Here is a 26,345-nt window from a genome sequence, read left to right as displayed (position 1 = left end):
AAAAAAAAAAAAAAAAAAAAAAAGAAGGTGCTTGGTCACCTCCCAAGACCAGGAGGTAGCAGTGATGGGAACTTTGATGAGAATAACACTCTATCTAGGTGAGGTCAGCTGAGAAGACACAAGAGCAGCGGGGAAAGTCTAGAGGCCCTGAAGGTTTAATGCCAGGGCAAGGAGTTTGTCTTCTGGGCATGAGAAGGGTGGTAAAGGTAAGTAAGCAACTGAAGACAGAACAAAAACAAACTATGGGGCAGATGAGAACCAAGATGTGTTCTCACCTGCAGCCACCTTCGTACTCAGGAAACTGGGGTGGCTAGGCCTGGGAGCCAGAAAAACTCCGGATAAGGAGGCCTGACCATACTGAGTAACTAGAATAGAACACAAGTCCCAAGCAAAACTGGGAGAATTCAACAATGGAAGAGACGACCGTCACATCACAGCATGAAGCCATGTGAACTCAGTGGGGAAACGCAGTGCCCAAGCAGAGGAACAATGAGCAGGCATCAGGCAGGCCTGGATGCCCCAGGAGAGTTAGCCCAGCCTGATGACCCTCTGGAATGTAGGGCTAGGACAGAACGGCCAGACTGCCGATCCAGAAAGGACATCCACTGGAGTCCAACTGTCATTGTTATTCTGAACTTCAGTGACAATTTGGTAATGCCCTTCTTTGGTTAGAGGAACTTAGCACATTATCTTTGGAGGAAGTGAAAACTTGGTGAAAGCTGGCACAGAGTGAAACCGGGCAGGCACATTCCTGGCTGATCATGTGAGGACTTATAAGGGGGGCAGAGGTCAAACTGAGGCCAGGGACAGGAGAAAGGACAATCTCCTCTGTGCCAGTGCTCCCATCCCACTGTACTCACCACCAGCAATGCCAGAGACCAGGGTAGCAATGCCTGAAGGAGGGGGCCCCCGGAGCCCCTCGATTGTGCGCTTGGACTGGCTGTTCAGCCGCTGCTTTAGCTCTGCCTTCTCTGCTTCCAGCTGGTCAATGTCAGCCTGGAGTGCATCCATTGTCTCCTCAAACTCTCTATGGAAGAGAATCTGGACTTGGGCAGGGCCCCTTAACCACAGCCCCCCTGCCTATTCAGTCCTTAGAGGTCTTTGGAGCAGCCTGCTGGTGAGGAGCCCGGGGCAGGGCAGCACAGGCTTAGGTGGGGGTGATACAATGGGGTTGGCAGTGTGAAGGAATACAGGGAGAGTCTCACTACTAGAGGGCGAGTAGGGAGATGCATTAGGAGGCAGAGAGCCTCCAGCAGGAGGGAGGATTAAAAGAAGCAGGCCCCGGGGAAGATGCCTGACTTCTCCTTCTTCCGCAGCAGCGCCTGGGTCTCCTCCAGCCGAGTCTGGACTTTCTCGATGCGCTCGTCTGCATCCTTGGCAGCACTGTCGAGCTTCTTCTCCAGGAGGCTCAGCCTCACATTGGCCTCACTCAGCTCCTCCCCCTGGACAAGGACAGAGAGCTTCTAGTTCCCTGACATCCTCCCCATGGTCCCTGGTACCTGGAACCTGGGCTAGACCATGAGACAGAACACTCCCTGAGGGCTCACTGGATCTCCCATTGATCACAGGCCCCACTTCTCCCAACCCCCAAGCCATCTCAGTCCTGATCCCCAACACTTGCTGCTGCCCTGGGTCCCACCAACTCTGACCCCTAGATCCTGAGCCTACCTTCCCCCGTCACCTTAATCTTGAGTGACTTCTTCAACTCCTTGATAACTGTCTCTCGATCTTCAAGCTTCAAACCCAGGCCTTCAGCATCTGTGATCTCTGCACGAAGGGCTGCAGCCCGCAGCTCAACTGGAGGCGGCTAAGGAATGGGGTGGCAGAGGGTGGGGGTGGAGAGAGGAGATCATCGATGTGTACCTTTCAGAGAGATTCAGTCATAGGGGAAAGCTTGCCTTCCAGACAGGATGGTGCTCTGCAGATGCCTTCCTCTTGTCTCCCGCCCTCCCACAACTAGCAACGGCTCTGCAAGTCCTGCTCCTCCAGGCCTCTGCAGCCTCTCCAAGGAAATCTCCACCCACCTTACTGGGAGGGCGCTCTGCATCGTACTCCCCCTCCTGCATGGCTGTGGCCAGCTTGTTCATGGTACTGATGAGAATGTTGCATGACTGGCGCAGACACTCATAGGGGCTGCTGGAGGGGGTCCCATAGATCTGCAAGAGCCAAGGGCAGGAGTGAGAGCCTCACACCGGCCACCGACCCCCCACCACCTTCTGCCCAGCCACCCAGGCCCACCTGCTCGCTTGCTTTGAAAGCCAACTCCTCCAGGGCAGCCACAGGCAGCCCTTCATTCTCCGCCAGTGGGGCAATGAGCTGAGCAGCAGCTGCTGCCACCTCCTGCAGCACAGCCACTACCCAAGTCAAGTGTTTCCTGCAGTCTAGGAGTGTGTCAGATACCTGTGTGACAGGTCAGAGTCAGGAGCCCACGCTGGGTCCAGCACCACAGTTCCCAGCTACCCCAAAACCATCTTTGTCCCTTGATCAGATCCAGATCTTAAAGTGCTAGGCCCCTCCTGCTCAGCTTTCTTTCCCTCCCCATTTGCAGCCCTAAACCTGTGGTCCAAAGGCCAGTGCAGCTGGGATTCCAGGAGCATCCGTCCCTGGCATTCGCCTTCGGATCTTCTTGCAGAACTGGCGGATGTCACTGCACGATGTTTCCAGGTCCCGGAGCAGAAGGGCAATATCTGTAGCCTCCTGCCCACCCTACCCAGGAGAAAGAAAATGAATGGGAACCAAGTCAGCATTAGGGCTGGGGATGAGAAAACTAAGAAAGAAGAGGAACTCATGTAGATCTAGATGTGCTCTCACCTGCAAGAAGGCACGCAGCCGTCCTACCTCCACACTCATGCAGTCCAGGGCACTCTGGGTGAACTGTGAGGACAGAAGCATGTGGTCGTCAGCCCCCAATAGGAGCCCTTCTGTCCTATCATCATCTCTAAGAAGTCCCTATCCTCTGTATACTCCCATACATAAGTGGGTCCTCTGGCTTCCCTAATCTGGCTTTTGAGACCCTGTTCCAGTCTTATGTGACAGCCCTCGGGTGCCTGATCTCTTGATCTGATGTCCTCCATTTGTGATCTCTATAGGGGACTCAACCACTGGCCCAGACACTTCACCTTGATGTGGTCGGCCAGCTGCATGGTACTGTCCTCAGGCTGTTCGGCAAGGTGGATGCTGTACAGATGCTGAGGGGAGATGAAAAAAGAAGTAGTCAGCCCTGGAAGGGTGCGAAGTTCTTCCCAAACTGTAGTTTGAATCCTGGTCACCATGGGTCTCCAGACATACAAGACAATCCAAAACCTTCAAGCAGTTGCATTATAAGGCAAGTTCATCTAAGAGCAAACCAGGCCTCAAGCAGCTGACCTGGGACATACAACCTTGAATACATTGGCAATAGCCCCGATCAAGTGAAAGTTTCCCTGCCTCCTGCCCCACTCCGGAATTCTCGCCCCAGACCTGGTAGTACTTGATGGCCTTGGTGAGAGGCTCCACATTGACAGTTTCATCCAGCTGATCCTTGTGCAGGAGCTCAATGAGGAAATCCAAGGAGCGCTCGTGGGCACTCATCTCAGGGTAGAGGCTGCCCACTTTTTTATACACATCCACATTGCACTGAGAGAGGGCACTAGAGATCAAAGAATGGCTTTGTGAGGCCAGGGTCTGCCAGGCAATCTCAGTTCCAGCCAATCCTGGGCCCATGGCCCTGGAGTCGGGGAATCAGGCATCACTTACTGTTCGTAGCGGTGTAGTGTGGCCTGCAGCAGACTCAGCGAGTATACCAGCCCAGCAGCAAAGCTGAGCTGCTCCCCTGCAGCTCCTCGCAGCCCAGGCCGCTCTGAACAGTTCTCGCTTAGTTCAAACTTCTCCTGGGCCTGCTTCCGGATCAGCTCTGCCTGTGGGAAGAAGCACCAGGGACCTGCGACTCAGAGCAGAGGATGGAGAACACAGACTCTTACAGGACACAGAGCTTAACAACTCTGTGGGGAGCATGAACACACACAGGAGAGAAAGCAGAAATAGCTCTTAGATGGGTGGGGAATCTCGCATGGGGAAAGGGTAATGATGTGACTACTGGAGGTTGTGAGAATTTAGGATGTGCAAATGAAAGGGTGGTGGGACCAGTGGGACCAAGCTCTTTCCTGACTTCAAGCTGCCATTCCTGCTGTCTCTCCACCTAGAATGCTATCCTGCTGATCATCCCCCAGCTAACTCCTAGTCACCTTCTGGCCCTCAGCTTAAATATTATTCCTTTAGTCACACCCTGCCCCCATCTAAATCAGATCCCCTTTGTGCTTTCTCAAAGAACCTACCTGTCCTTCTTAACACAGAATTTGTAACACATATTCCTCTGTGACTCTGCTAACTCTGTGTTCCTCCACTGCATCATAAACTCTTTGTGGGCAGAGATTTCTGTTGAAAATGTGATTGATTGGCTGTACCTTGCAAATGAGACGAGGCATGAGCAGCAGCACCAGGACGCAATCATGGTCCCCACCTGGCCGAAGGAAGCTATCAGGCATGAAAGCTGTCAGCAGGGACATGTGCCGGTTGGCTTGAGCCACCTCCATCTGCCTCAATTCCATCTCAATTGCCTATGAGGTATATGGGGAGGAGGGCTCTCAGCCAGAGTAGAGAGAGTTCCAGAACCACCATGCCTTGCTCCACCAGGTCCCTTGTTTCTAGGCCAAGCCCAGGCCACGAGTCTTCCAACCACCACATAAAGCACCCCCTTCCCCAGAAGCTGAAGCCCAGAACCCCATACCAGGTCAGTCCATAGCCATACCCAGGATGGCTCCCTAACATCCCATCCCCCAGGCCCACCCACTTTCCTGACCTTGGCATGAGCCTTAGTCTCAGCAAACTTGATTTTGAAGTCAAAAGTCTCTGGAGGAGGCTGCTGCTGCCTCTCCACTGATGCTTCCTGCTGGTTTGTCAGTTCCCGGTTCACGTCCTGGGAGCAGAGACAGTTAGGCACAGCTGGGTCATGAGGGAGTCCTGGCATGATCGGGGACGGAGATCAGGGGATGGGCAGGCACCTGTAGATGGGCAGTCAGCTGACGGTACTTCTTGATGGTTTGCTGGTAGTCTGCAACTGTCTCCTGGGCTGCCTCCACACGCTTCTGGGCCTCGCGCACTCGAGCACCAGCCATGTCCAGCTGCTCCCGCAGCTCCAGTTCTGTCTCACGTGCATTCTCCTGCAGCTCATCGTTCATCTCATTCATCGCTTCCTGGGACACCACAAGGTAGTTGAAGCAAAGGAAAGACAGGGTCAGGGTAGCAAGGCCAGGATGGGTCCTCTCACCATACACCCTGCTCAAAGGTCAGGGATCACATGTCACTTTCTCTCTCAGTCCCTTCTGAAAACCCTCTGTTAGGGTCAGAAGTCAAGGGTCTGCTCTTCTCTTACCAAGTCCCCCACAGTCTCCCTCAACTCTCGCACTTTCTCTTCCAGATTCAGGTTCCGGTCTGTCAGCATCTCCACCATCTCCTCAGCACCCAGAGCAGCATCCACCTGTGTTCCAGGGAAGGAAAGAAGAAAAGGGCTGCTGACAGGTGCCTAGAAAGAGAAGGCATCATTAGGAGAATCAGGTAGCGGGATTCTGGGTGAGGGGCTGGGCTCCCCAGACCTGCTCCTTAAGCTCATCAATGGTGCTCTCTGCCTGGCTCAGCTCCTCCTGCAGGCGCTCCCGCTGTTGCCTCACAACTTCTAGCTCTTGGTTCTTCTTTTCCATGAGCTTCTGGAGCTTCACATGCTCCTGCTTCTCCGAGGAAGAAAGGTCCCGCATCCTGTGGGGAAGTGGGAAGAGAGAAGGAGAACGTGTGTCACAGTCACCGGGCAATGGGTGCTCTAACACATCAGGAGATAGGAGAATGAGTGCCAGAGCCAAGCAGCGAAGACAGCCCTACCTCACCAGCGCATCCTTCAGGCGGGCATTCTGCTCCTCGAGCTGCTTGAGCTGATAACTGGATGCAGCCCCATCTGAGCCTGAAGAAGACCATTAACACTTTCAGGCCTGGTTCTCACCCACCATTTGGCCCCCAGCAGCTCCTGGCCCCTTACCTTTCTCTTCAATCTCGGCCTTGAGGATCTCCAAGTCAGTGGTGAGCTCGTCCACACGCTCCTTCAGCGCCTCCACCTCCTGCTGCAGAGACTCGGCCCGCTCTTCAGCCATCTCCTTGTCCAGAGTGGCCATCTCAATGGCATCAGCAGTGTCAGCCATCTCTTCCATGTAGCGTTCCTTTGCCTCCAGGGCCTCCTTGGCTTCCTGAGAAAGGGGTAGAGGTAGGAGGGGTGAGCACAGAGATGCGCCATGCCACCCTTTCTCACAGGGTGTTCCAGGCTCCAGCTTCAGTCTAGTTTCTGGCACACTTCCTTGGGCCTCTCAGCCTCCCCAGCTACCCCCTTCATCCTGAGTCCCACCTTCCGCGCCTCCTTCAGGCGCCGCTGCAGGTCTGCCTGCTGCTCCTGCATTTTGCTCTTCCATTCCTGCACCTGCTCCAGCTGGATCTTGTGTTTCTCCAGCTCTTTCAGCTTTGCCTTGTCTTCTGCCCGTTTCAGACGCAGAGTCTCCAGTTTCTCCTCTAGGTCCCGCACCTGGGCCCTCAGTCCCTCCTCCTCCTGCAAAGGAGAGGCCCTGCAGTCTATGCACAGCCCACTCCTTCCTCCCACCAAGACAAGAATGTGTGCAAACTTCACCCTAGCCCCAGGGTCAAAAGCAAGTGGTGTGCAAACATCTTGAGAGGAAACCATGGCACAGTGTATACGGGAAAAGTACGGCAGAAGGGCAGGAAAGGAAAGGGTAGCTCAGTCAGTAGCAAGATATCCATATACTATGTCCCCACCCTTTATGATCCAAGTTCTGGGTCTTCGCCAACCCTGGGAAATTTTCAAAACCCAGCCACAGGTCACAGGCCTCATGGTGTCTGGATTCGCCTTCACTCCAACCCCAGTCCTTACCTTGGAGGGAGAAGGAAGTGGGGGGGCTGCTCCAGGAGAGCTTAGAACCGGCGTGGGGATGATGGGTGCTGCCAGCGGAGTCTGAGCTGGGGTGCTGGGCTCACTGCTGCTCAGCTCACCTGCTGATGCTGAGCCAGAGGGGCCCAGAGAGCTACTGGCCCCAGACACCCCGGTACTGGCTGGGCGGGTGGGCTATTCAGAGAGGGGAGGGTCAGACCAGAAAGAGAACAAAAGGTGGGGGTGGCAAAGGGGAGAGAGACAGAATATGAAAATATGGCAAGGGAAGGACACAGAGAAGGGAAAAAGCAGAGAGTATCAAAGCACAGTGAGAATGGAGAAACAGAATGGAAGGGAGAGAGAAAATGACACAGATAGTCAGAGAAAGAAAGTGACAAAGGACAGGGGGAGGAGGGAAGGAGGCAGAGGAGCAAGGGAGGAAAGGATGGGGGAAGACATAAGATTACAAGGCTCCTCCCTTGGCACTGACCCCACATTCCTCCCAGCTGTGGCACTGCCCTTTAGAACAGAATCCCTTACTTCCCAGAACCCCCCCATGATCCACTTATGATCATTCTAGCAATATCTTAATACTCCCAGTCCTATCCTTCCTCCAGGTCTGTGCCCTCCTCCCCCAGGGGAAAAAAGTACCACAATATCACTCCTAGAGAAAAAGAACAGATTAGACTTTGTTCTCCAATACTGATGTTCCCAGAGAAGGCTGGGCTAAAAGTGGGGGTGCCAGGCTCTCTACCCTTGCTAGGTCCTCCCTCCTCTTTGGGAGTCAAACTGAACTCTCCCTCCCCTTGGTCTATTTCAGGGGATCCTATAGGTACAAGGGCCAAGGTGAAAGTTGTACCCCTTGACTCCCCCTTGAAACAACCCTTCTATCATCTTTCTCCTCCAAGACAAAGGAGCTCTAATCAGGAAACAGTACCCAGGCCCCTATGGGACATGGGGTAGAGCTGCCCTGAAGCCCCAACCCTAGTGCCTGGGGCCCTCCCTAGCAGTGCTGAGCCTGGAAGCTCTCCCAGTGGGCTGACGCTCAGAGACCATGTACCATCCACAGACACCCCCACCCAAAGCCTTTCACAGATACACTTACCTCCTTTTCCACTGACATTTTATACTACCATGATCTTCTCCTCTCTCCCAATCCCTCCCCTCAAAACTGGTCAAAATTCCCTCGTTCAAGAAAGCCTGCTTTGATTAACCACAACCCCACTCATTTTCTTTTGCATTCAAGCTACTGGCTTAGACAACCTCCTAAAAGTCAAAACTCATTTTCCAAGGAAAGGCCTGCCATCACCCCAAACCCGCTTCCCCCTCAAAGAGAACCTAGGATGCACCATGACCAACTTTCACTTGATCGTACACATGCCCATGTACATGCATATGCCTGAAATGTGTGTGTACACTCAGCAGTGGCTTGCACAGAGGTCTGTTTTTTCTCACCTTGGGCCGCCGAGTTGTGGTCTGGACAGGCAACAGGAGCCAGAGGAGAAGTAGTCAGGAAAGAAAGGATAATGGCAGAAAGATAGACAGCAAAAGGGACAGCAATGAGAGCAGAAGAAGTAACAAGGATGGGGCTACAGTCAGCCGCCCACCCGCTCCCACATCCCATCCCCTTCTCCCCCCACTGAATCACTGCATTCCTACTCCAGGATCCCAGAACTCCAGTTGTCCTTAGTTCCTGCCCCCACTTTTGCCCAATCCTGGCAGGCCTCATCCCTTCAGACACCCTGGAAATCCCAGAAGTCTGTCTCCTAGGCTGAGCCACAGGAGACCAGAGGCAGCAGCTGGTGAGAGGATCTCCAGAGACCAGTCCTTCCGTGAACAACCTCTCCCACTCCAGCCCAGAGCCAGAGGCCCCGCCCAGCCACCACTCCCAAGGACTTTCCCAGGTCAGCCTCTTCCTTCAAGTGCCAGACTCCATAGAGGACTCCCTAGAAACCCTATGTGACAAGAGTCATATAAGCACAGAAGTGGGAGATGAGGTCCCTAAGACAGAAAAAAGCTGCTGTCCTCCCTTCCGCCAACCCCCTTCTCCATGACCAGATCCTGCAGCAGTTCCCATCCCTAGAGCAGAGGGCTCAGGTGTCAGAACCATGAATATTGCATTAGCAGAAGCCCAGAGCTCAGCAAAGTAACCCCACCCAGCTGTATAAAAGGAGGTGGGGGGTGGGCAGCAGCATAGAGAAACTATTGCCTTAAACCAAATCCAGAAACCCTTCGGGTTACTGCAAAGCGGTAAATGGACAACTAACGCCAACACCCAAATAGTGTTCTTGCTACCCAGTGCCTCATTGCTCTGGCAAAGACAAGATTTGGCTTGGGCCCTATTTTCAGGATACACTAAGCCCAAGGAGACTAATCTCCTAGGCTAAGCTTCCATAGCTGTTGGTCGAAAACTATTCTAGGGTCTTCATCCCACCCTGTTAAAGCACCCTGATACAAACCCTGGGGGAGGGGAGATGCTGGGAGAACAACCAAGAGGCATTCTAGCAAAGGCTGAGTGAGGTAGGTAGGCCTGCTAGAGGCACTGGGACACCTGAGCCAGCCTCCCCAGGTTCTACCACAGGAAACTCTCCCAGAGCCAGTTTGCAGTGGAGGCTGCCTGAAGTCCAAGCCTTTGAGGCCACTGAGTACAAGGCCAGGAACACAGACTCAGAGCCAAAAGCAGGCAGGGCAGGGAGCAAATGCTCAGGGCGTGGGGCATGGCAGTGACACACACCTCTCCCTGCCCCCCACCTCCATCATCCCCCTCCTCCCCCAACCAGGTAGACAGATGAAGTTGATCGGCCCCCACCCCCACCGCCTGCTGCCACCATTGCCCTGGCAACCCGGCAGCAGGACCAGAGCAAGCAAGAGTACCTTTCGGGCTGTCGGTGCCTGTCTCATCATTGCAGAAAACCAAAGAAAGCAAGGAGAGGAAAGAGAAGGAGGGACAGAGGAGGGATAGACAAACACACAGAGGAAGGACAGACGAAGGGAGGGAGGGAAAGAGACCGAACAGAGGGAAAGGCGGCGGAGACAGGAGATTAGTGCATCAAATCCCAACAATGCAGCCTCAGCTTCCCGGTGCAGCAGCTTCTCAGCCTGCAAACGGCTGCCGCTCCGACACAGAGGCCCCTGCAGATGCGCAGCGGGACCACCAGTCTCCGGCAGGCACCGGGGAGGAGCGGCGCCTGGCCCAGTTCGCCAGCTTAGGCTGATGGCAGCCTCAGTGGCCGCAGCACCAGCTCCACCTGACGTCATGCACCCACCCTCCTCTGCTCCGTGGGGGTGGAGCCACTTTTCCTTAGTCACCTAGCAACCACCCAGGGCTCTGCTGGCTCCTCCTCGTCTTCTGACTGGACAAAGTCATGCGCAGAGCCCGCCTTGATGCTTCCTCCAAAGCACAGGTTCTGGCTCCTCTCTATTCTCCCTTGCCCATCCCCAAGAGCTTGCTCCAAAAACTAGGCCAGGAGCCATCCCAGACATGACACCATATGGAGACAGGGCATCCTGGGCGGGGACATAGGGCCTCCCTGCTGCATTAGTCTAATACTCACACCCCATCAACTCCGCTTGTCTTTTATACACCCTGGCAACATCCTTATGGTTTCTTATCTGGCACACACATCTAGATCACCCCTTCAGCAACAGGCTCAGCTCTGAGGAGCATATATAGTGATTAAGAAACCCTGGCAAACATTCCATCTGGGTAGTAGCAGCTCTAAAGACAGTGGGTGGGCTTCTCTCTCAACCATCCCCTGACAGTGAAAAGGTTAAAGCCTGTCTCTAAAGGGATTCCAGAAAGAACTGAGCACTGAGCTGAGACATCTGGGTTCTCTTCTGCCCTCCCCTTTCAAAGCATGCTCTTTTGCTCTGGAACTGGCTTCCTGTTCCACATGGGTGAGAACAGGGGACCTATGCTAAGTGATCTGCTTTGTGAGAACCATTGGTGAGGAAGACTAGGGGCAGGGGGCACTCAACTACTTGACTGACACTTTCCACCATGAGTACAGAAAGGCGGCACAGGCAGCCTAGGCTGGGCTTTCACACATTTCATCAGGTAGCTGCCAAAGCCCCAGGATTTGGGCATTACTTAGGCCCAGGGTCAGGTCAGGCTACGGCCAGAACTTCTCCATCGATATCAGACTATAGTTTCATGCTCTTCTCTTTTCAGGGGCCCAAGGTGAGATGGGAGCCCCAACCAGGAGACAATAATCAAGGGACAAAGCCAAGTCTTTATGACCCCGGAATGGGCCCAGCGACCCTTACATCATTGTTTTCCTTACATCCCATCCCCACCCAGAGCCAGGCCCCAAAGTGAGCATCAACATGTCCTCTCTACCATGGCACGACTCCAAAGTGAGGACCCATAATCAATCAGGAGTCTAAAAGATATTTTCCTCTCCCCTCCAACTGCCCCAATCCAGCAGCTCTCCATGCAATGTCACAAAGGCCTGAGACAGGCTGGCAACAAGGAAATCACAGTATTGTACATACAGCACAGTAGGTACAGGTCAGACAGGCACATGCAGGTCAGAGACAGCTTGGGGAGAGGTCCACGGCAGGGGCTGGTGTGAGGAAGTGGCCATGGCAGCAATTTAAGAGTTTAAAAGAGTCTGTGGTGGGGAGGGGAGGTAGCACAGTCGAGCCCCACTCCAATGACAGTTGATGGAAGGCTGCAAGGGGTAGGAGGTAGGCCTTAGGCATATCACCGGAGGAAGGAGAAAGCAGGGAAAGGCTGATAGGGCACAGTGGGGGAGGGTGTTTACGGCAGCACCCATCCAGAGGCAGGCACAAAAAGACTCTCAGGCTTTCTAACTCGGGACTGTTCTTCCTGTGCTCTGTTCCCTGACCTCCTATCTCCTTGCACAACCATCTCACTTGGTACTTTCCCCAGTCCCATTCCCCAGTCTACCCTCCCATGGTCCCCAAGCTCGGGCTAAGTAAGAACCCACAGTAACCCAGTAAATGTTCTATTTCATGCTGCTGCTATTTACAGTCAAATGCTTATAGTCTTTGACTGGGGAGTCTTTGACCTGGAGTCTTGGGCCAGGGGGAAATTGTCACTAATGAGCGCTACCTGGGCCTGGACACTGAGCCCGATGTCCGTGCACACCTCAAAGGAACTCTGAAAGCCAAGGCTGCCATTTCCTCTGGTCATCCCAGCCCCAAGGTCACACACACACACATGCAGCAGCCCAAGGACATGCAGGACAGCTGGGGAGGGGCTCACGGCCCCCACCCACCCAGGCACAAATAGTAAACACACCACCTTCTTAGGCTTCAGTCCCCGCTGCATGAGGAGTAGGAAAGCGCAGAGTTAGAGAACAGACATTACATTGTATTAGCTGGCCAGACATCCTGAGCGTAGGTGTTAAGACCAACTTAGGCATACACAGGTAGAGGGGGAGTCAGGTCACTGTCAAGCCCTGGACAAGAGAGATGAGGGTTTCCTCAAGGTTCAGCTTCCAGGATGTCCACACCCTGTCCCAGAGAAGCTACAGTCTGTAGCCCCACCTCACACACCCTGCACAGAGTGACAGAGGGGAGCTAGGAAGGGCTCTCTGTATACAGCCTAAATCAGGAAAGAGGGCCCAGCTCCCTGCCATTCGCTTGTTAATAGGAGAGCTCCTTCTTCCTCTACCTTCTACCATACCCCTACCCTCAGACCCTTTAAATATCAGCATCTTTGGATACCAAAAGGTAGAAAGTTGGCTACACTACTGGGGTCAGACCTGTCATTCCAACTCAACACCATTTGACCCCAAACTTCTGGAGCCTAAGAGTTTTTTCCTGCTACCACCTTTACTATAACTATAATACAGCAACTCAAACCCAGTAAGCTTCCTTCTCAGGAGGCTGGAGAGACTAGAAGGCTAACTCAGCTTAGAGTCACCTACTGCTTCTACCTGCCTGGGTATCCCTCCTTTTGTTCTCCTTCCCCTCCCTCTAATACTCCCCACTCCCACCCCCAAACCACTCACCAGTTTGGTAGTCTTCGCAGCTGTATCAGTTCCCTCTGTGAAAGCAAACAGAAACAAAGTGTGTGCTCGTATAGAGGGGTAGGGCCAGAGAACATCATGGTGGGGTAGGGCGAGATATAACCAGGGAATATGGTAGCAATGGAAAAATGGAAAAAAATGTCAGGGTCCACTTTGGCTCCATGTTATGGAGAGAAGTCCTGGGGACTCCTGGACATGCGGAGGCAACTTAAGTGGGTAGTTGTTACCTCTTTTGAGGACTTTTGAGGCAGAAGAATCAGGTGTCTCTGGAGAAGTAGTATCTGCTCCATCTTCAAATACCTGGATCTGAGGCCACAGAATAGATTCAATACAGCCAGATCAAGAATGGCTGTAACACGGGCCACTCCCTGGTCTCCAAGCAAGCCAGGAGTACAGGGAAGCTTCCCTAAGGATGGATCTCCAATCTTCCCTCCCCAGCTACTTCTCACTCTCCCAGAGGCTTATGCCCATGCCCAGGAAAAGGAAGTACCAACACATCAGCTGCACGTGCAACAGATACATGCACATACACTCACATATAGACACAGAAGCAGGGTGTGAGTACCTGGGATTGGCGCACAAAGATGCCATGCCCTTCATCACAAGTGAAGTATTTCCTGCCTTGGACAGTTCCATCATTCTTGCCCTTTGCTTCATCCAGGATCACGCCTACCCATTTGCCGGTGGCAAAGAGTGTGGCTCCCACGTAGGCCACAGTGCCTCGGTGGCCTTTTCCAATCACCTCCACACGGGAGCCCACTCTCAGAGGCCGGGCGCTTGCCTCTGTACTCATCCTGCTGCCGCTGGGCGTCTGAAAGAAAGACACATGCAAACATACACAGTTAGAGGCCTCAGGTCAAGGGTGGCAACCTAATGCATAAGAACTGCCCCAGCCAGGATTCTGGACTAAATACCAGAAGTCATTTCCCTGAATCTTATTCTCAGGATGGGAGGTGGAGCCCCAAATTCCTCTTTGAAAAATGTCAGTGATGTTGTCTTCTAAGACTTCTCCAAATTCCTCTGGAATCTGCTAGAATTTTTAAGAACTTATATTTAAATTTCATAACAAATCAGAATTCATTGATCAATCTGTGAATGTCACCACATGGTTGCTTTCTCAGGAGCACTGCCTCCTTAATTCTCCTCTCAGGAGATAAATTAAGTTCAAGCAAGTAACTCAGTTTAGACCAGGCTTCCCACAACCCAATGCCCTGACTCAGAAGCTTGAGCTAGGAAGACAGGTGGATTCAGTGGGTGACCCTACAGAATCCTGTTTCCCTTCCTACTGTCACCTGTACTCCCTGTGGTTCAAATGGCTCTCTTAGGCCTCACCTTTTTACAGGCTCACAATTGTGTCTCCCTCCAGACCCTCAAGTAAACACCATGCTTTCCTGATCTGACTCCTCCCACCCCATCCACACACCTACCATGACTCCTGGATGCCTCACTGCAGCCCATTCAAACATTCAACTCCTATCTTTCTAGCTGGAGTCCTGTTCTGTCAACTCTCTACCCTCAAGCTCAGTAGATCCCCATGCTATGCTGCTATAAAGAGAAAAACACAGGCCCAAGTAAATCAGGTACCTAAGATCTGTCCCTCACTCTGTCTCCCAGACACTGCCTGGCAGTCCAAATGTATGGCTTATCACTCCATAGAAGGGCAAGGCAAAGGAACAGACTAAGACATTGTCCTTGGGCAGCTCTCAGCTTCTGACACACCCGTGATGACAGAACACAACACGAAATTCGGTCCCAAACAGGCCCACGGTTTAGAAGAAAATCACACCTAAGCCATTTTTAGCAATAACAACTCCATAAACCAGGGGCCTTGCAGGAAACAGATGAATGAGACATAAAGATGTGACACCATGGTCCTAAAGATTCCACAGGGCTCCCTTCTGATACCCCCCATTTAGCTTCAGAAGGGAGACCTGCCAGAGCCAGGACACCTCCCAGCCTGTCATTCTCTAATTCCCCTCCCCAAAGAGCTCATCCAGGAAGGTGAGGATACAGTTTCCAGGGGCTCCAGGACCCCAAACCACACCTGAGACAGCAGGGTGGCTCTCATGGACCTGACAATAAAAGCAATTGTCAGTGACATCAAGGCAAGACCCAAAGTCAGAGACTCTCCCCATTTCCCAACCCCAAAAAGCCTCTCAGAACCAGGTGGACACACAGTAGGTACAAATTCAGTCTCAGAAGAGAGAGAAAGGAAGTGACAAACAACAAAGCAGCTCTAAAGAAAGGCTTCACTGTAAGGCCTTTCTGACCCATCAACCCCATTCTGAGTCCCCAAGACAGTCTGGCAGCTGTCAGGAACCCCTGGCTTGAGGGCCAATTAGAGTCAGAGGTCAAGTCTTGCCAGTCCCCATTTAGGACCCAACCCTGGGAACCTGTTTCCCTTTCCACTGTCACTTGTATTCCCTGTGGTACAAATGGCTCTCTTAGGCCTCACCTTTTCAGAGGCTCACAACTGTGCCTCCTTCCAGACCCTCAAGTTAAGGTGTTAGGTTAGGTGTTCAGCCTAACACCATCAGGGCTTCGAGGGCTCCTTAGAAACACAGACTGTGAGTGCACCCAGCTGAGTTCCAGCCTAGCTCCCCAGCCCCCACAGCAATGATGTCCACAGGCACCCAGGCCTTCTCCAGCAGCCCTCCCAGGGCCACCCCAGATTAGGGCCACTTACCCGGCTGTACACGTGCCTCTTGCTCTGGGCCATGATGCTCACCGGGCCTCTACCCCCTCCCCCAGCTGGCCAAAGACAGAGAGAAAAGGTAGAAACCTAGGCAGGAGGGTCAGGGCGCTGGGCCCTCATGGACAGACACAGGAGTCCTCAGGCACGGCCCTCCCCAGTCCATGGGCCTCACTCAGTGGCCTACAGGGCTAGGGGTGGGGGCAATGACGGACTCTGAGGACCAAGTCCCCTTCTGCTGCCTGAGGATTCCTGAACCAGAGACACCGAATCCTGCTTGCCAGCTGATGAGTCTCACTCTGCGCTAGTGCTGCTCTAGACTTGTCAGGAATGGTGCTAGCCTCTGGGTCCTAGTGCCCCACTGCTTCACCTGGGCCAGGGACTAAGGGCTGGGCCCACATCACAGACCCTCAGCACTCACCTCTAGAGTACACTGTCCTAAGGCTGGAAGCACAGTCCTGATGATTCCTCCTACTCTGCACCCCCTCACCATCACTGTCCCTCTACCTCCAGGATATAAGGCCTCAGCAGGCTCACAAGCATCAAGTAACATTTCAAAATAATCAGCTGCCTAGGGCCTCCACACAGCCAAAATAAGGGTCTCTCAACCTCTTTCTGGTGCTCTTCTCTCTTGCTCCCCTCTCTAAACTCTGGATTCAGGGTCCAAATCCATGTGATTAGGGCCTGGATTTCAATCTCACACGGGGCCAGAGGAGCCAGGCCCTGTCCAATAAACAGCAAAGGAAGGGCAGTAATGGAGACAACTTCGTACACACAACAAAGCAAGCCAGGTACCCCAACCCCCCTACACTGGCAAAAGTTACCGCAGTCACTCTTCCTCCCTTCTGGTTGCTATAAGGGGCCAGGTTCTGAAACCCAAGAGTATCAGATTCAGCTGGATTACTAAAGGCAGTGGACAACAGCAGAGAGCTCCCCTTTTTCCTTATAGCACAAGACCCAGTCCCCCTCAGTCACCTGCCCCTTGTACTCTCGGTCTTGCCTCCTAGCATCACAGACCCAACGAGATGTTTTATTTTCTATATTTCTGTGTTTCACAAAAACTCTTTAATAACCATGTATTGCTTTTATAATTAAATTTTTTTTTATCTAATGAGATTATGCATTATAGTGAGAGGTCTCCAAGGAGCTATACGACTATAGCAATTCATTTACTTACCCATCTATCATGTGCTACGAACCAAGAGGCCAGGGTCCCTGCCCCTTAAGTAGCCAACAAGGTTGGACTGGGGTCTGACCTATGGCTCTACAGGGTCCAGTATAGACCTAGATCCCCTGGGCCTAGGGATACCTGTCCTTTCTGCACGGGGCTTCCCTCAGTGACAGAACAGTGACTTTCCCAGCTCTGCTCTCTTTCTAAGGCACACCAGGTAGCCCAACAGTAGAATGATATCCAAAAGCCAGAAACATGGCCCTGACTATGGCCTCTCCATATCTTCAATCCTGGCCGGACTCCCTAGGAAACCATTTCTGTCCTCCCCTGCAAAATCTCCATGTTGTCTCCTCCCTTCCCTATTCACCAGCATACAGGTGGGCAGGGCCATGCAGGTCTTTGCAGCCTGGACCTCACATGTTCAAAGCACTGTTAAAGGTCTACAGGGTACCTTTAAAAACATCATTTTATAGTACCATGGCTGCGTACTGGTTCTAGACTCATGCTGCTTTCCTGGCTTTACTACTTGGTAGCTACATAAACTTGGTCTAGTTACCTAATATCTCTATTCCTCAGTTTCCTCATCTGCCAATTGGGAAATAACAAAGAACATATCTCAGAGAGGTGTTGTGACGCTTAACTAGGATAAAACATTTAGAAAAGTGCTTGGTATTTAGTAAGTGCTCAATAAAAGCTGGCTAAGAACAATGTCAGTATCATACACGTTCAATACAATAAACTGATAGAGAGGTAGGCCAGGGATAATGCTGACAAGGAAACAAAGGCTTAGAGAACTGAGCAACTTCCCTGAAGTTACATAGATTATAAGGAGCAGAGCCAAAATGAGAACCAACCTGACCCAGATCCCTCTGTGCTTTCTACTACTCCTCACCATTACCACACACATCTCTGGCCTTCTAAGGCTATGTTCTTCCTCTAGACCACACTGCCTTCAAAAATTCAGAAGAGCTCAAATCTAAGAATAGCCTCATAACTCAATTGCCACATAGGTATAAATAGTCACCTAATTTCTTGGAAGCTGTTTATTTTCCTATAAAATGGGAATATTATCTGCCATATCTACATTAGTATTATGAGGCTCAAATAAGATAAAGCACATAATAGTACTTTATAAAAACTACAGAAGTTACAGAAATGTGAAGAATTATTATCTGACATGACACTAGATGGTATTAATATATAAATCTTAAAATGTCTAGACAATAAATATTATGAGGAATTATAGACAGGAGAAGGTGAACTAAAAAGAAAAGGGATACCTGATTATTCCTTAAGTTATGGGAATTTTTATATGTGGAGAGGAAAGGCCACAAAGCACTATAAGTTGTGAGCACAGCATGAATTGAGTCAGAAATAATTTTGCTTGACTAGGGAATATTAAAGAAGATTAACTTAGCTGAAGTGAAGAATTCTGGATTTCTTCTATCAAACTATAAGCCTTTTGAAGCAGAGCCCACATTTCTACCTTGTTTTTACTGGCACCCCAGCATCCTCTGATACCTTAATCTCTTCTTGTCTCACCTCACCAAATCTTGATCCTGGGCTAACCCAACTGTCTGCTTTCCCTGACTCCACTCCTAGAGGAGCTGGTCTGAAACCCAAGCAGATATAAACAGCAGGGCAAAACCGAATACCTCTGAAAGTACTCATAAGGAAGAGGTAAGTGTGAATGTAAGTTCTCCAGGAGTCAGGAAGAGAAAGGGTCTGCTTACTGAGTGGGGAATGGAGGCTAGGGGCCTGGAAGCTTGAAAAGCTGGATTCCAGATATCCACAGGAACCCCAGAAGACAACACACACAGAGCCTTTATTCCTAGGTCTCACTCCTATATCTGTCTTACAGATCTCATACAGATAGGGCTTTGACCCTAAATGGACTTCATTCACCTCTCCAGCTCCTCATTATCCCCAGAATGTCTGCAACCCACTCCCATTCTGAATGCAGCTCTATCTCACCCCAAAGTCTCCCCCTCCCCCAGAAATATCCAGTGACTTCCAGGCCCACCTCCATGAGCCCAGACCTCCAAGAGTCAGGAAGGAAAGCTACACAATACACCTCACTTATCTTCAGTAAAAGAACTTCTGCAGGAAGGCAAAAAATACTCAGCCCTGTACTCAAGGGCTGAAATCCTCTCAGTGGTAGCAGGAGTCCCCCTTAGCCTGTTTGAAGTTCCTGCTGGTTCCTCCCCCAACCAACCAGCAAGTTCCTGGCACTAGGACCCTGCAGACAGGGAACGCTGAGCCTGCGCTCTAAAGAGAGAGATGCACCATTTCACAACTTCAGCAAAAGCCAAAGCAGCCAACAAAGCCACAGCCCCATCGGCTGTAATGGGTTCTGCCTTTTGGGCAGCTCACCGGCCACTTCCCAAAAGCAGAACATTCCATCCTTTCTCTTTTTAAACCCACATCATCATCTGATCATAATGGAAATCAATCTCAAGCCACCACGCAAAGGCGTATCCATGGCAACCTCAAAAGGAAGGACACAGAGATGATGCTCCAGTGCCTGCAGCAAGAAAAGGTAAGTTCGTTTCTCTTCCATCCATCTATGCCATCCCACCATTCTCCCCTTTCACTCAAGTCAGGTGTGTACCGTACCTGCAAATTCTATCTACCACACTGACTGGGAAAACAAAAAAGGTGAGTTAATAATCATTATGTTATTATATAAGGTTACAGGTCTGCCTCGTCCCATAATTGAATGGTAGAAAAAAATTCTTTTTCTAGGAAATGGGAATGGGGACAAGGTCTCTTCTTATTCACCATCTCAGGTGACAGTCTCATTCTGCAATACCTGACAAATTACTATCAGTCACTTGTCTTCCTAGTCACGATACTGGAAAATCACTCAAGGATTTCAGAGTTTCCCTATGTAGTTGCATAAAGCTGGCAGCAACACTGACCCCACTGCCCTTCCCCTCCATACCACCACCATGCCCACAGACTGGCATAGTAAGACTCTCTCCTTAGCAGCCCCACACTCTAGCCTCTCAAAGTCCAGAAGTTGGGAGTTGAGATTAAAATTTCTGCCTTCTATGATGCCTCAGGAGAAGGAATCCATTTCTGCAGAGGTAAGAGATTCATCAAACACAAGTACTACTAAGCCTAAGAAATCCTCCATTGCCTCAATTTCCTCTTCTGTAAGACAGGGATAATAACAATGACTTTCTAACAGAACTGTTGTAAAAATCACATGAGAATGCCTGAAAAGCACTTACAACTGTGCCTGGTATGAAGCAGTCAATAAATGTCAGCCATTATTATTATCATGTTCTTCATAATCTTCATTCATCTTCCTGATGAAGGAGAGGCCCATAGTGTAGGATTTCAGTTCAGAGGGTACTCAACACTTACAGCTTATTTCAATACTGCTCTCTTCTCTTTCCTCTGAACAGTTGTTTTAAGTTTCCTGTATCACTTTCAAGTCTCTATTCCTGTCTGAGCCCCACTCCTCAGCAGATAACCTTGCTGAGAAAGAAAATTGAGCCTATTAGGTAAGAATTCCTTTGCACATTTAGATATATCTACATGTATCCATCATTGCCTCTTTCTTCCTAATTTCCTTTCTGTCTCCCATTATTCCTCTGTTTTGTTTTTTCTTTTTTGAGACAGTCTCTCTCTGTCACCTGGGCTAGAGTGCCACGGTCAGCCTAGCTCACAGCAACCTCAAACTTCTGGGCTCAAGCAATCCTTCTGCCTCAGCCTCCCGAGTATCTGGGACAACAGGCATGTGCCACCATGCCCGGCTAACTTTTTTTTCTATTTTTAGTTGCTTGGCTAATTTCTTTCTATTTTTAGTAGAGATGGGGTCTCGCTCTTGCTGAGGCTGGTCTCAAACTCCTGACCTCAAGCGATCCTCCCACCTCGGCCTCCCAGAGTGCTAGGATTATAGGTGTGAGCCACCACTCCTGGCCCCATCACTCCTCTTCAAAGGAAATATAATAGTATCCCTTGTTTTCAAGGCCAATCCTTCCACCATCCTCTGAGGAGCTGATGTAGCAATCATCTTTTCTCTTGTGCCTTCCTTCAGTTGCACCCTCCCTCTCTACTGACTCTTACACATCATCAGAAAACCCATGCTCCAGTTGACCAGCCTTTAAAAAAAAAAAAAAAGAAGAAGAAGAAAACCCATGCTCAAGTCTCTTCCATTCTAGGAAAAACTGTCTCTAGTGCCTACTACCTCCTCCACAAGCTGCCACCATCTCTAATCTTTCCTTCTCTGCTGAACTACTCAAAGTGAGTACACACCCCCATCCTCATTTCCCATCTACTCCTCAATCCATTGCCATCTGGCTCCACTCCACTGAAGCCGTCCAAACTTAAAAAGTTAAAGAGCCCTGGTGATCACAATCTTCTAACTACCTAACGTCAGGGGCATTTTCCAAGCTTGACCTACTTGACCTCCCTGTAGCAACTGAGACTGCTGATCCTCTTCCTGGAATCTTCTCCTTTCCTAGCATCCTGGACAACATTCTCTCTTACTTTCCTTCTAGTCTCCTCTGTCATCCTCAGCCTTCTATAAGCATGGCTGGGAGAACTCATCCATTCCCACAACTTCAACTACCACCTACACCGACTGCCTCCAGGCAGAGACTCTCTTCTGACCTTAGACCCACATCTCCACCTGTCTGCTAAGTGACACAGAGCCCTCAAGTTTAACATGACCCAAAACATACTTGGTATCTTCCCCCACGACCCCCAAAATGTTCCTCTTCTATATTCTCTCTTTGCTATTGGCACTACCATCCACCCAAAATAGAAAACTGAGTCATTCTCAACTATTCCCTCTCTCTTGTTCTCAGCAACCAATTAGTCATTACATCTGGTTAATTCTGTCTCTACAATCTCTCTCAGATTCATCCCCTACTCTCCATCTCCACTGACCTAATCCTCAGTTCGGCCCTAAACCATGCCTATCTTATTACATGACTCTATTGATACAGGTTCTCCGTCTTCAGTCTATCTCTATACTTAGCTTCCCAAAATACAATCACGTCACCTCCCTGCCTAAAAACCTCCAGTAGTTTCCCTGCCTACAAAATTGAATCTTCTTAGCATAGCAATATGGGCCATTAAAAACCTGGCTTCACTATGAATCCAGTCTCATCAATCACCTCTTCTTTGACCCCAAAGTTCTCTTATATTCCAGCCACTTGGATCTATTTACCTTTCCCCTTACACTTCTACAAATGTTGCAAATGTCACCAGGACCATTCTCCCTTATCCTTCAAGATTCAGTTCAATTATTACCTCTCTCCTAAAGATTCTCCTGACTTCTCCACATAGAGCTAGTCATTTCCTCCTCTGCCCTCACACAAGACTTTGAATATATCTCCATTATAATATCACATTTTATCTAAAATATTGTTTCCCTTACTCTATCACGAAATCCTCCAGTACAGAGAATTTTATCCATCTCAGTATCTAAGCAGTAAACATAGTGCTTTGCACAGAGAAAGCACTCAATTTTGAATATAAGCCTGTACCAACACCAGACTCTAAAGATATAAATTGGCTCTGACAGCTTTCCCAGAGAGTAGTTCCATCCTTAAAGACCACCCACGGGGGAAATTAATAGTCATGCATGTGACCCCAGTAGATGTGGCTCCTTCCTCTCTAGATAGGAGCCTAAGAAACTAAACATGCATTAATAGCCCAAGGTCCTACGGAATTTGGTAGTGACATTAAATCTCAATCTCATATGCTTCCAGAATAAAAGAACCACAGAGAAGACTCTAGATGAAGTATGGATCTCTTGGGAAACAGCATTAGTGAGGCTTTGAGGACAGCAAGGGCCCATGCTCTGCTGCAGTGAAGCTCTTAAGAGATATGAAGGAGCTTGGGGAGGCCAGACCGGATACCTAATCTGTTCATTAGCCAAGTTCAACTAGTATCAGCCTGAACTTCAAGAAAAAAAGGACGTAAAGCCAAAGTCAGAGTCTCGAGGTTGGCAAGTACCCTAAGTTAGGCTTGAATTAGGTAATCTATCAGCTCTTACCTCTTCAAGGGACACTGAGGACCCAGTTCCTATCTCCCTTGGCATGAGACAGATAGCTCAAGTCTCACCAGTACCACTTAGTAGCTGTAGACAGGCCAAGCAACCTGGGAATCATCTACTATAATTCCTCCCAACCTGTAACTCCAGGCAGCCACTAGCAATGACAGAGCTGGCAGAGCAAAACCTAGAGTGGCAGCTGTCAATGGTATTATGATTCCCCCAACTATTTTGACTGTTTCCTAGGAACTTCTTCTCTTTTGTATCCTCGTATCAGTCAGGTCCAACTTATCAATTCTTCCCTAGTATTGCCTCCTACATCCTTCCCTTCTCCTCCATTAATACCAGCACCACTTTGGTCTGCCATTTAATAGCTTTGAAAATTAAGAGAAATCATTTACCTTCTTTGGTGCCTCATCTATAAAACAGGGTAACAGCCTGCCTACCTCACAGGATTACTAAATCAAATGAAATCTTGCCTGTGAAAAGTTCTATAACCTGTAAAGTGTTATGCATAAATATAAGGCATTATTGTTATCATCAACCAAAGTCCTCTATTACTGCTATGTGAAGCCTATTTGGCTCCCTGACTCTCTCCTTCCCTACTTCCAACCACCTTACACACCACAGTAAGACAAATACATCCTTTAAAATACTGCTTTGGCCAGGTGCCAAAGTTCTGGGATCGCATCTGTAATCCCAGCACTTTGGGAGGCTGTAGCAGGAGGATCCCTTGAGCCCAGGAGCTCGAGACCAGCCTGGGCAATACAGCAAGACCCCATCTGTACAAAAAAATTAAAAGTAATAATAATAACTAGCCAGGCATGGTGGTGCATGCTTGTCATCCTAGCTACTCAGGAGGCTGAGGCAGGAGGATTGCTTAAGCCCAGGAGTTGGAGGCTGGAGTGAGCTATGATCATGCCACTGCACTCCAGCCTGTGCAACAAAATGAGACCCTGTTTCAAAAACAAAACAAAAAACTGCTTTGTCTATCTGCCCATTTGCCCAACATCTTTCATTGACATTTGTTAATCAAACAATCCTGGATTTGACATATACAGTCTCATCTCTGCACCACTGTCAGCTGCTTCAGATGCTTTCCCTAGTCTTGCAAGCCACATCTACCCTTCAAAATCCAGCTAAAGCCTTACTACATTCCATGCAGAACAAGGGCAAATTTAAGAAAGAGATTTTTTTCTTAACATGATGGAAGAGTTAAGGACAATTCCATTTGGAAAGAACATTGTAGGAATAGCTATTGTCTAATACCTTAACGATCACCTTTTTAAAGAGGAATTACACTTTTTTTTTCTGTTTGATTCTAAGAGATAACCTAGAACCAACAGAAGTTGCAGAGATGTATCTCAGCAACATGAAGAACTTCCTTATTGAGCTATTCCAAGAATAAAATGTAATGCCTTTTATGTAGATAATCCCCTATTAATACAAATGTTCAAGCCAAATCACAAAATTTACTAAATCAGCAAGAATATTTAATGGAAGTAAACTATCACAAGGGTAACTGGACTAGAATCACAGTATTTTAGATCTGAAAGAAACCTCAGAGATCTTTTAGTCCAGACTTCTATTTTATAGGTCTGGACAGATGAAGTGACTCTCCCAAGGCAGCATGGTTTGTTCTGGAAAGCAGGGAGCAGAACACAGTCTCTAACTTTTAATCCAGTGATTGACACCTTTGCTACTCAAGAGTATGGTAAATGGATCAGTGGCATTAGCATCACCTGGGAACTTGTTAGAAATGCAGAACTGGGTACAGTGACCACTATTTGGGTGATGGGCACACTTATAGCCGTGACTCAAGCATTACAAAAGCGATCCATGTAACAAAAACATTTGTATCCCCTTAATAGTTTGAAAAAAAAATGCAGAATCTGCATTTTAACAAGATCCTGTTAAATGTTATGTACCATTGAAGTTCAAAAAGCACTGACGTACACTGCCCTTTCTAAACCTTGAGTTTCTAATTCTGGAACTGCATTTCCCAAACTGTTTCAGATTTTAAACATAGGCACCACCCAAGAAAAACGTCATATCCAAGTAAAATTTGGGAAATGCTCCACAGCCCCAGTTGGAGATTCATGGTAAATATCATTAGCATACTGAAGGCTCTGAAATACTCTGTAATAAAGAAAACTTAAACCACGAATTTTCTGAACATACTTGTGCACAAAAATGCCTTTTTAAAGTAATCATCTCTTTAAACATCCGTAGCTCAGTCTTTGGCAGTACACCAAGTAAAGAATGTCAATCTCCACCTCACAGCTCTTCTCCTCTCAGTACCTTAAGTCTACCAGAGTAGCAAGTGGTCAATATGGGCTTGCTGGTCTCCTCACTGCAATAAATTAGGGTGTTTCCAAATCTCTGCCTCTTTTAAAGCAGCACAGTTCCTTATCTGTGTGATTTAGCTGTGGTTCTGCCTAAAGAGGGATGCAGAAGATGACTTCTGCAGGATCATCTTGCCAGCTAAGGCAGACCCCGGGAGTGGAATCACAAACACACCAAACCCATAGCCAGACTCCCATGCTTGAGTCTTCTATGATCTTTTTTTCCGTGTGACACAAATTTCTCAACCATGTGCCCACAGGAAACCTGTGGCTCCGTATGGATTCAGGGGTGCCTTGAGGACGCTCCCAGGAAAGGAGAACCCTTGCAGTTCTGGAGGAACTCTGAGGCGCACCCCTGGAGAACACTGCCAGGCTGAAGAGCTCAAGTAGGTCGGACAGGCTTGTGGTCAAACGCTCAGGCAGAGCCCCCAGACCCTGGCGGGCGCCCATCCCTACCACGGCCCATCCCCGCCAGCCCCGCCCCGCACACTGGGCTCCGTGCCGCGCCCTAGGCCAGTGCCAGATCCCTAGCCCACGGCGGGCAACCTCACGAACTTGTGGGGGGCGACGGAACAGACAGCTGGCAGGGTTGCTGCCTCCGTACCTGTCCTGTCAGAGGCTCGGCGCCCGACTCCAGCCCCACCGGCGACCGACGCCCAAGACCCTGCGGGGCTGGCCCCGCCCGCCCGGCCCTCGTAGGCTGCCCGACGCGCCGCCCGTCCCTTCCAGGACCACCCAGAACCCCTCGCCTCCGAGGCCAAAGATGTTCTGGCTCCCAGGAACACGCTTTTTCCCGCAGTCCCACCCGAGCTGAGAACGGCGCGCCGAGCGCGGCCGGGAAGACATCGATCAGGCACAAAGCTGGACACCTGGAACGAGATATGCGCACGCGCACTGTGCCTGGGAAGACGATTAGGACCATAAGGGAGAAGCGCGTCCTGGAGCGCGTCCCCTGCCGGCGAAGGGGAGAAAACGCAGAGGGTCTTCAGGACTCATTTGCAAACTTTTCAGTGCTAAACTGTTAATTCAAACAATAACGGAAAAAGCATATTTCATCGATTAACTTGGGGAAAAAATTAAATTTTGCTGCTACTCAGTAATACCCATCATGTGGGGATACAGGCATTCTTATAACCTTGTAATCAGAATATAAAATAACAAATTTAC

General features: G+C 49.9%; 1 protein-coding gene across 3 annotated transcripts in view; it reads right to left on the bottom strand.

Moving 5' to 3' along the window:
- Nucleotides 1-26,070, bottom strand: part of DCTN1 (dynactin 1) — a 29,915-nt gene extending 3,845 nt beyond the window's left edge. Inside the window, exons 1-23 of one of the 3 annotated variants that reach the window (XM_012658177.1) lie at nt 25,783-26,070; nt 13,523-13,768; nt 13,185-13,263; nt 12,940-12,974; nt 6,962-7,153; nt 6,425-6,622; nt 6,065-6,269; nt 5,911-5,989; nt 5,631-5,790; nt 5,411-5,515; nt 5,040-5,231; nt 4,838-4,954; nt 4,443-4,595; nt 3,736-3,896; nt 3,460-3,628; nt 3,120-3,188; nt 2,812-2,874; nt 2,557-2,706; nt 2,239-2,400; nt 2,025-2,156; nt 1,682-1,807; nt 1,300-1,442; nt 861-1,027 (exon numbers count right to left, since the gene is read on the bottom strand). In XM_012658177.1, the coding sequence (XP_012513631.1) occupies nt 861-1,027; nt 1,300-1,442; nt 1,682-1,807; nt 2,025-2,156; nt 2,239-2,400; nt 2,557-2,706; nt 2,812-2,874; nt 3,120-3,188; nt 3,460-3,628; nt 3,736-3,896; nt 4,443-4,595; nt 4,838-4,954; nt 5,040-5,231; nt 5,411-5,515; nt 5,631-5,790; nt 5,911-5,989; nt 6,065-6,269; nt 6,425-6,622; nt 6,962-7,153; nt 12,940-12,974; nt 13,185-13,263; nt 13,523-13,750 (3,085 nt within the window). In that variant the 5' untranslated portion in view covers nt 13,751-13,768; nt 25,783-26,070. Of the gene's footprint in view, nt 1-860; nt 1,028-1,299; nt 1,443-1,681; nt 1,808-2,024; nt 2,157-2,238; nt 2,401-2,556; nt 2,707-2,811; nt 2,875-3,119; nt 3,189-3,459; nt 3,629-3,735; nt 3,897-4,442; nt 4,596-4,837; nt 4,955-5,039; nt 5,232-5,410; nt 5,516-5,630; nt 5,791-5,910; nt 5,990-6,064; nt 6,270-6,424; nt 6,623-6,961; nt 7,154-8,413; nt 8,701-12,939; nt 12,975-13,184; nt 13,264-13,522; nt 13,769-25,782 lie in introns of those variants that run through there. The other 2 variants (XM_012658178.1, XM_012658179.1) reach the window with 2 other exon arrangements.
- Nucleotides 26,071-26,345: the final 275 nt, after the last annotated feature.

This window comes from Propithecus coquereli, unplaced genomic scaffold (assembly GCF_000956105.1).
Source record: "Propithecus coquereli isolate 6110/MARCELLA unplaced genomic scaffold, Pcoq_1.0 Scaffold578, whole genome shotgun sequence".
NCBI lineage: Eukaryota > Metazoa > Chordata > Mammalia > Primates > Indriidae > Propithecus > Propithecus coquereli.
Note: the sequence above shows the minus strand (reverse complement) of the source record. Positions and strands in the feature narration are given on the sequence as shown.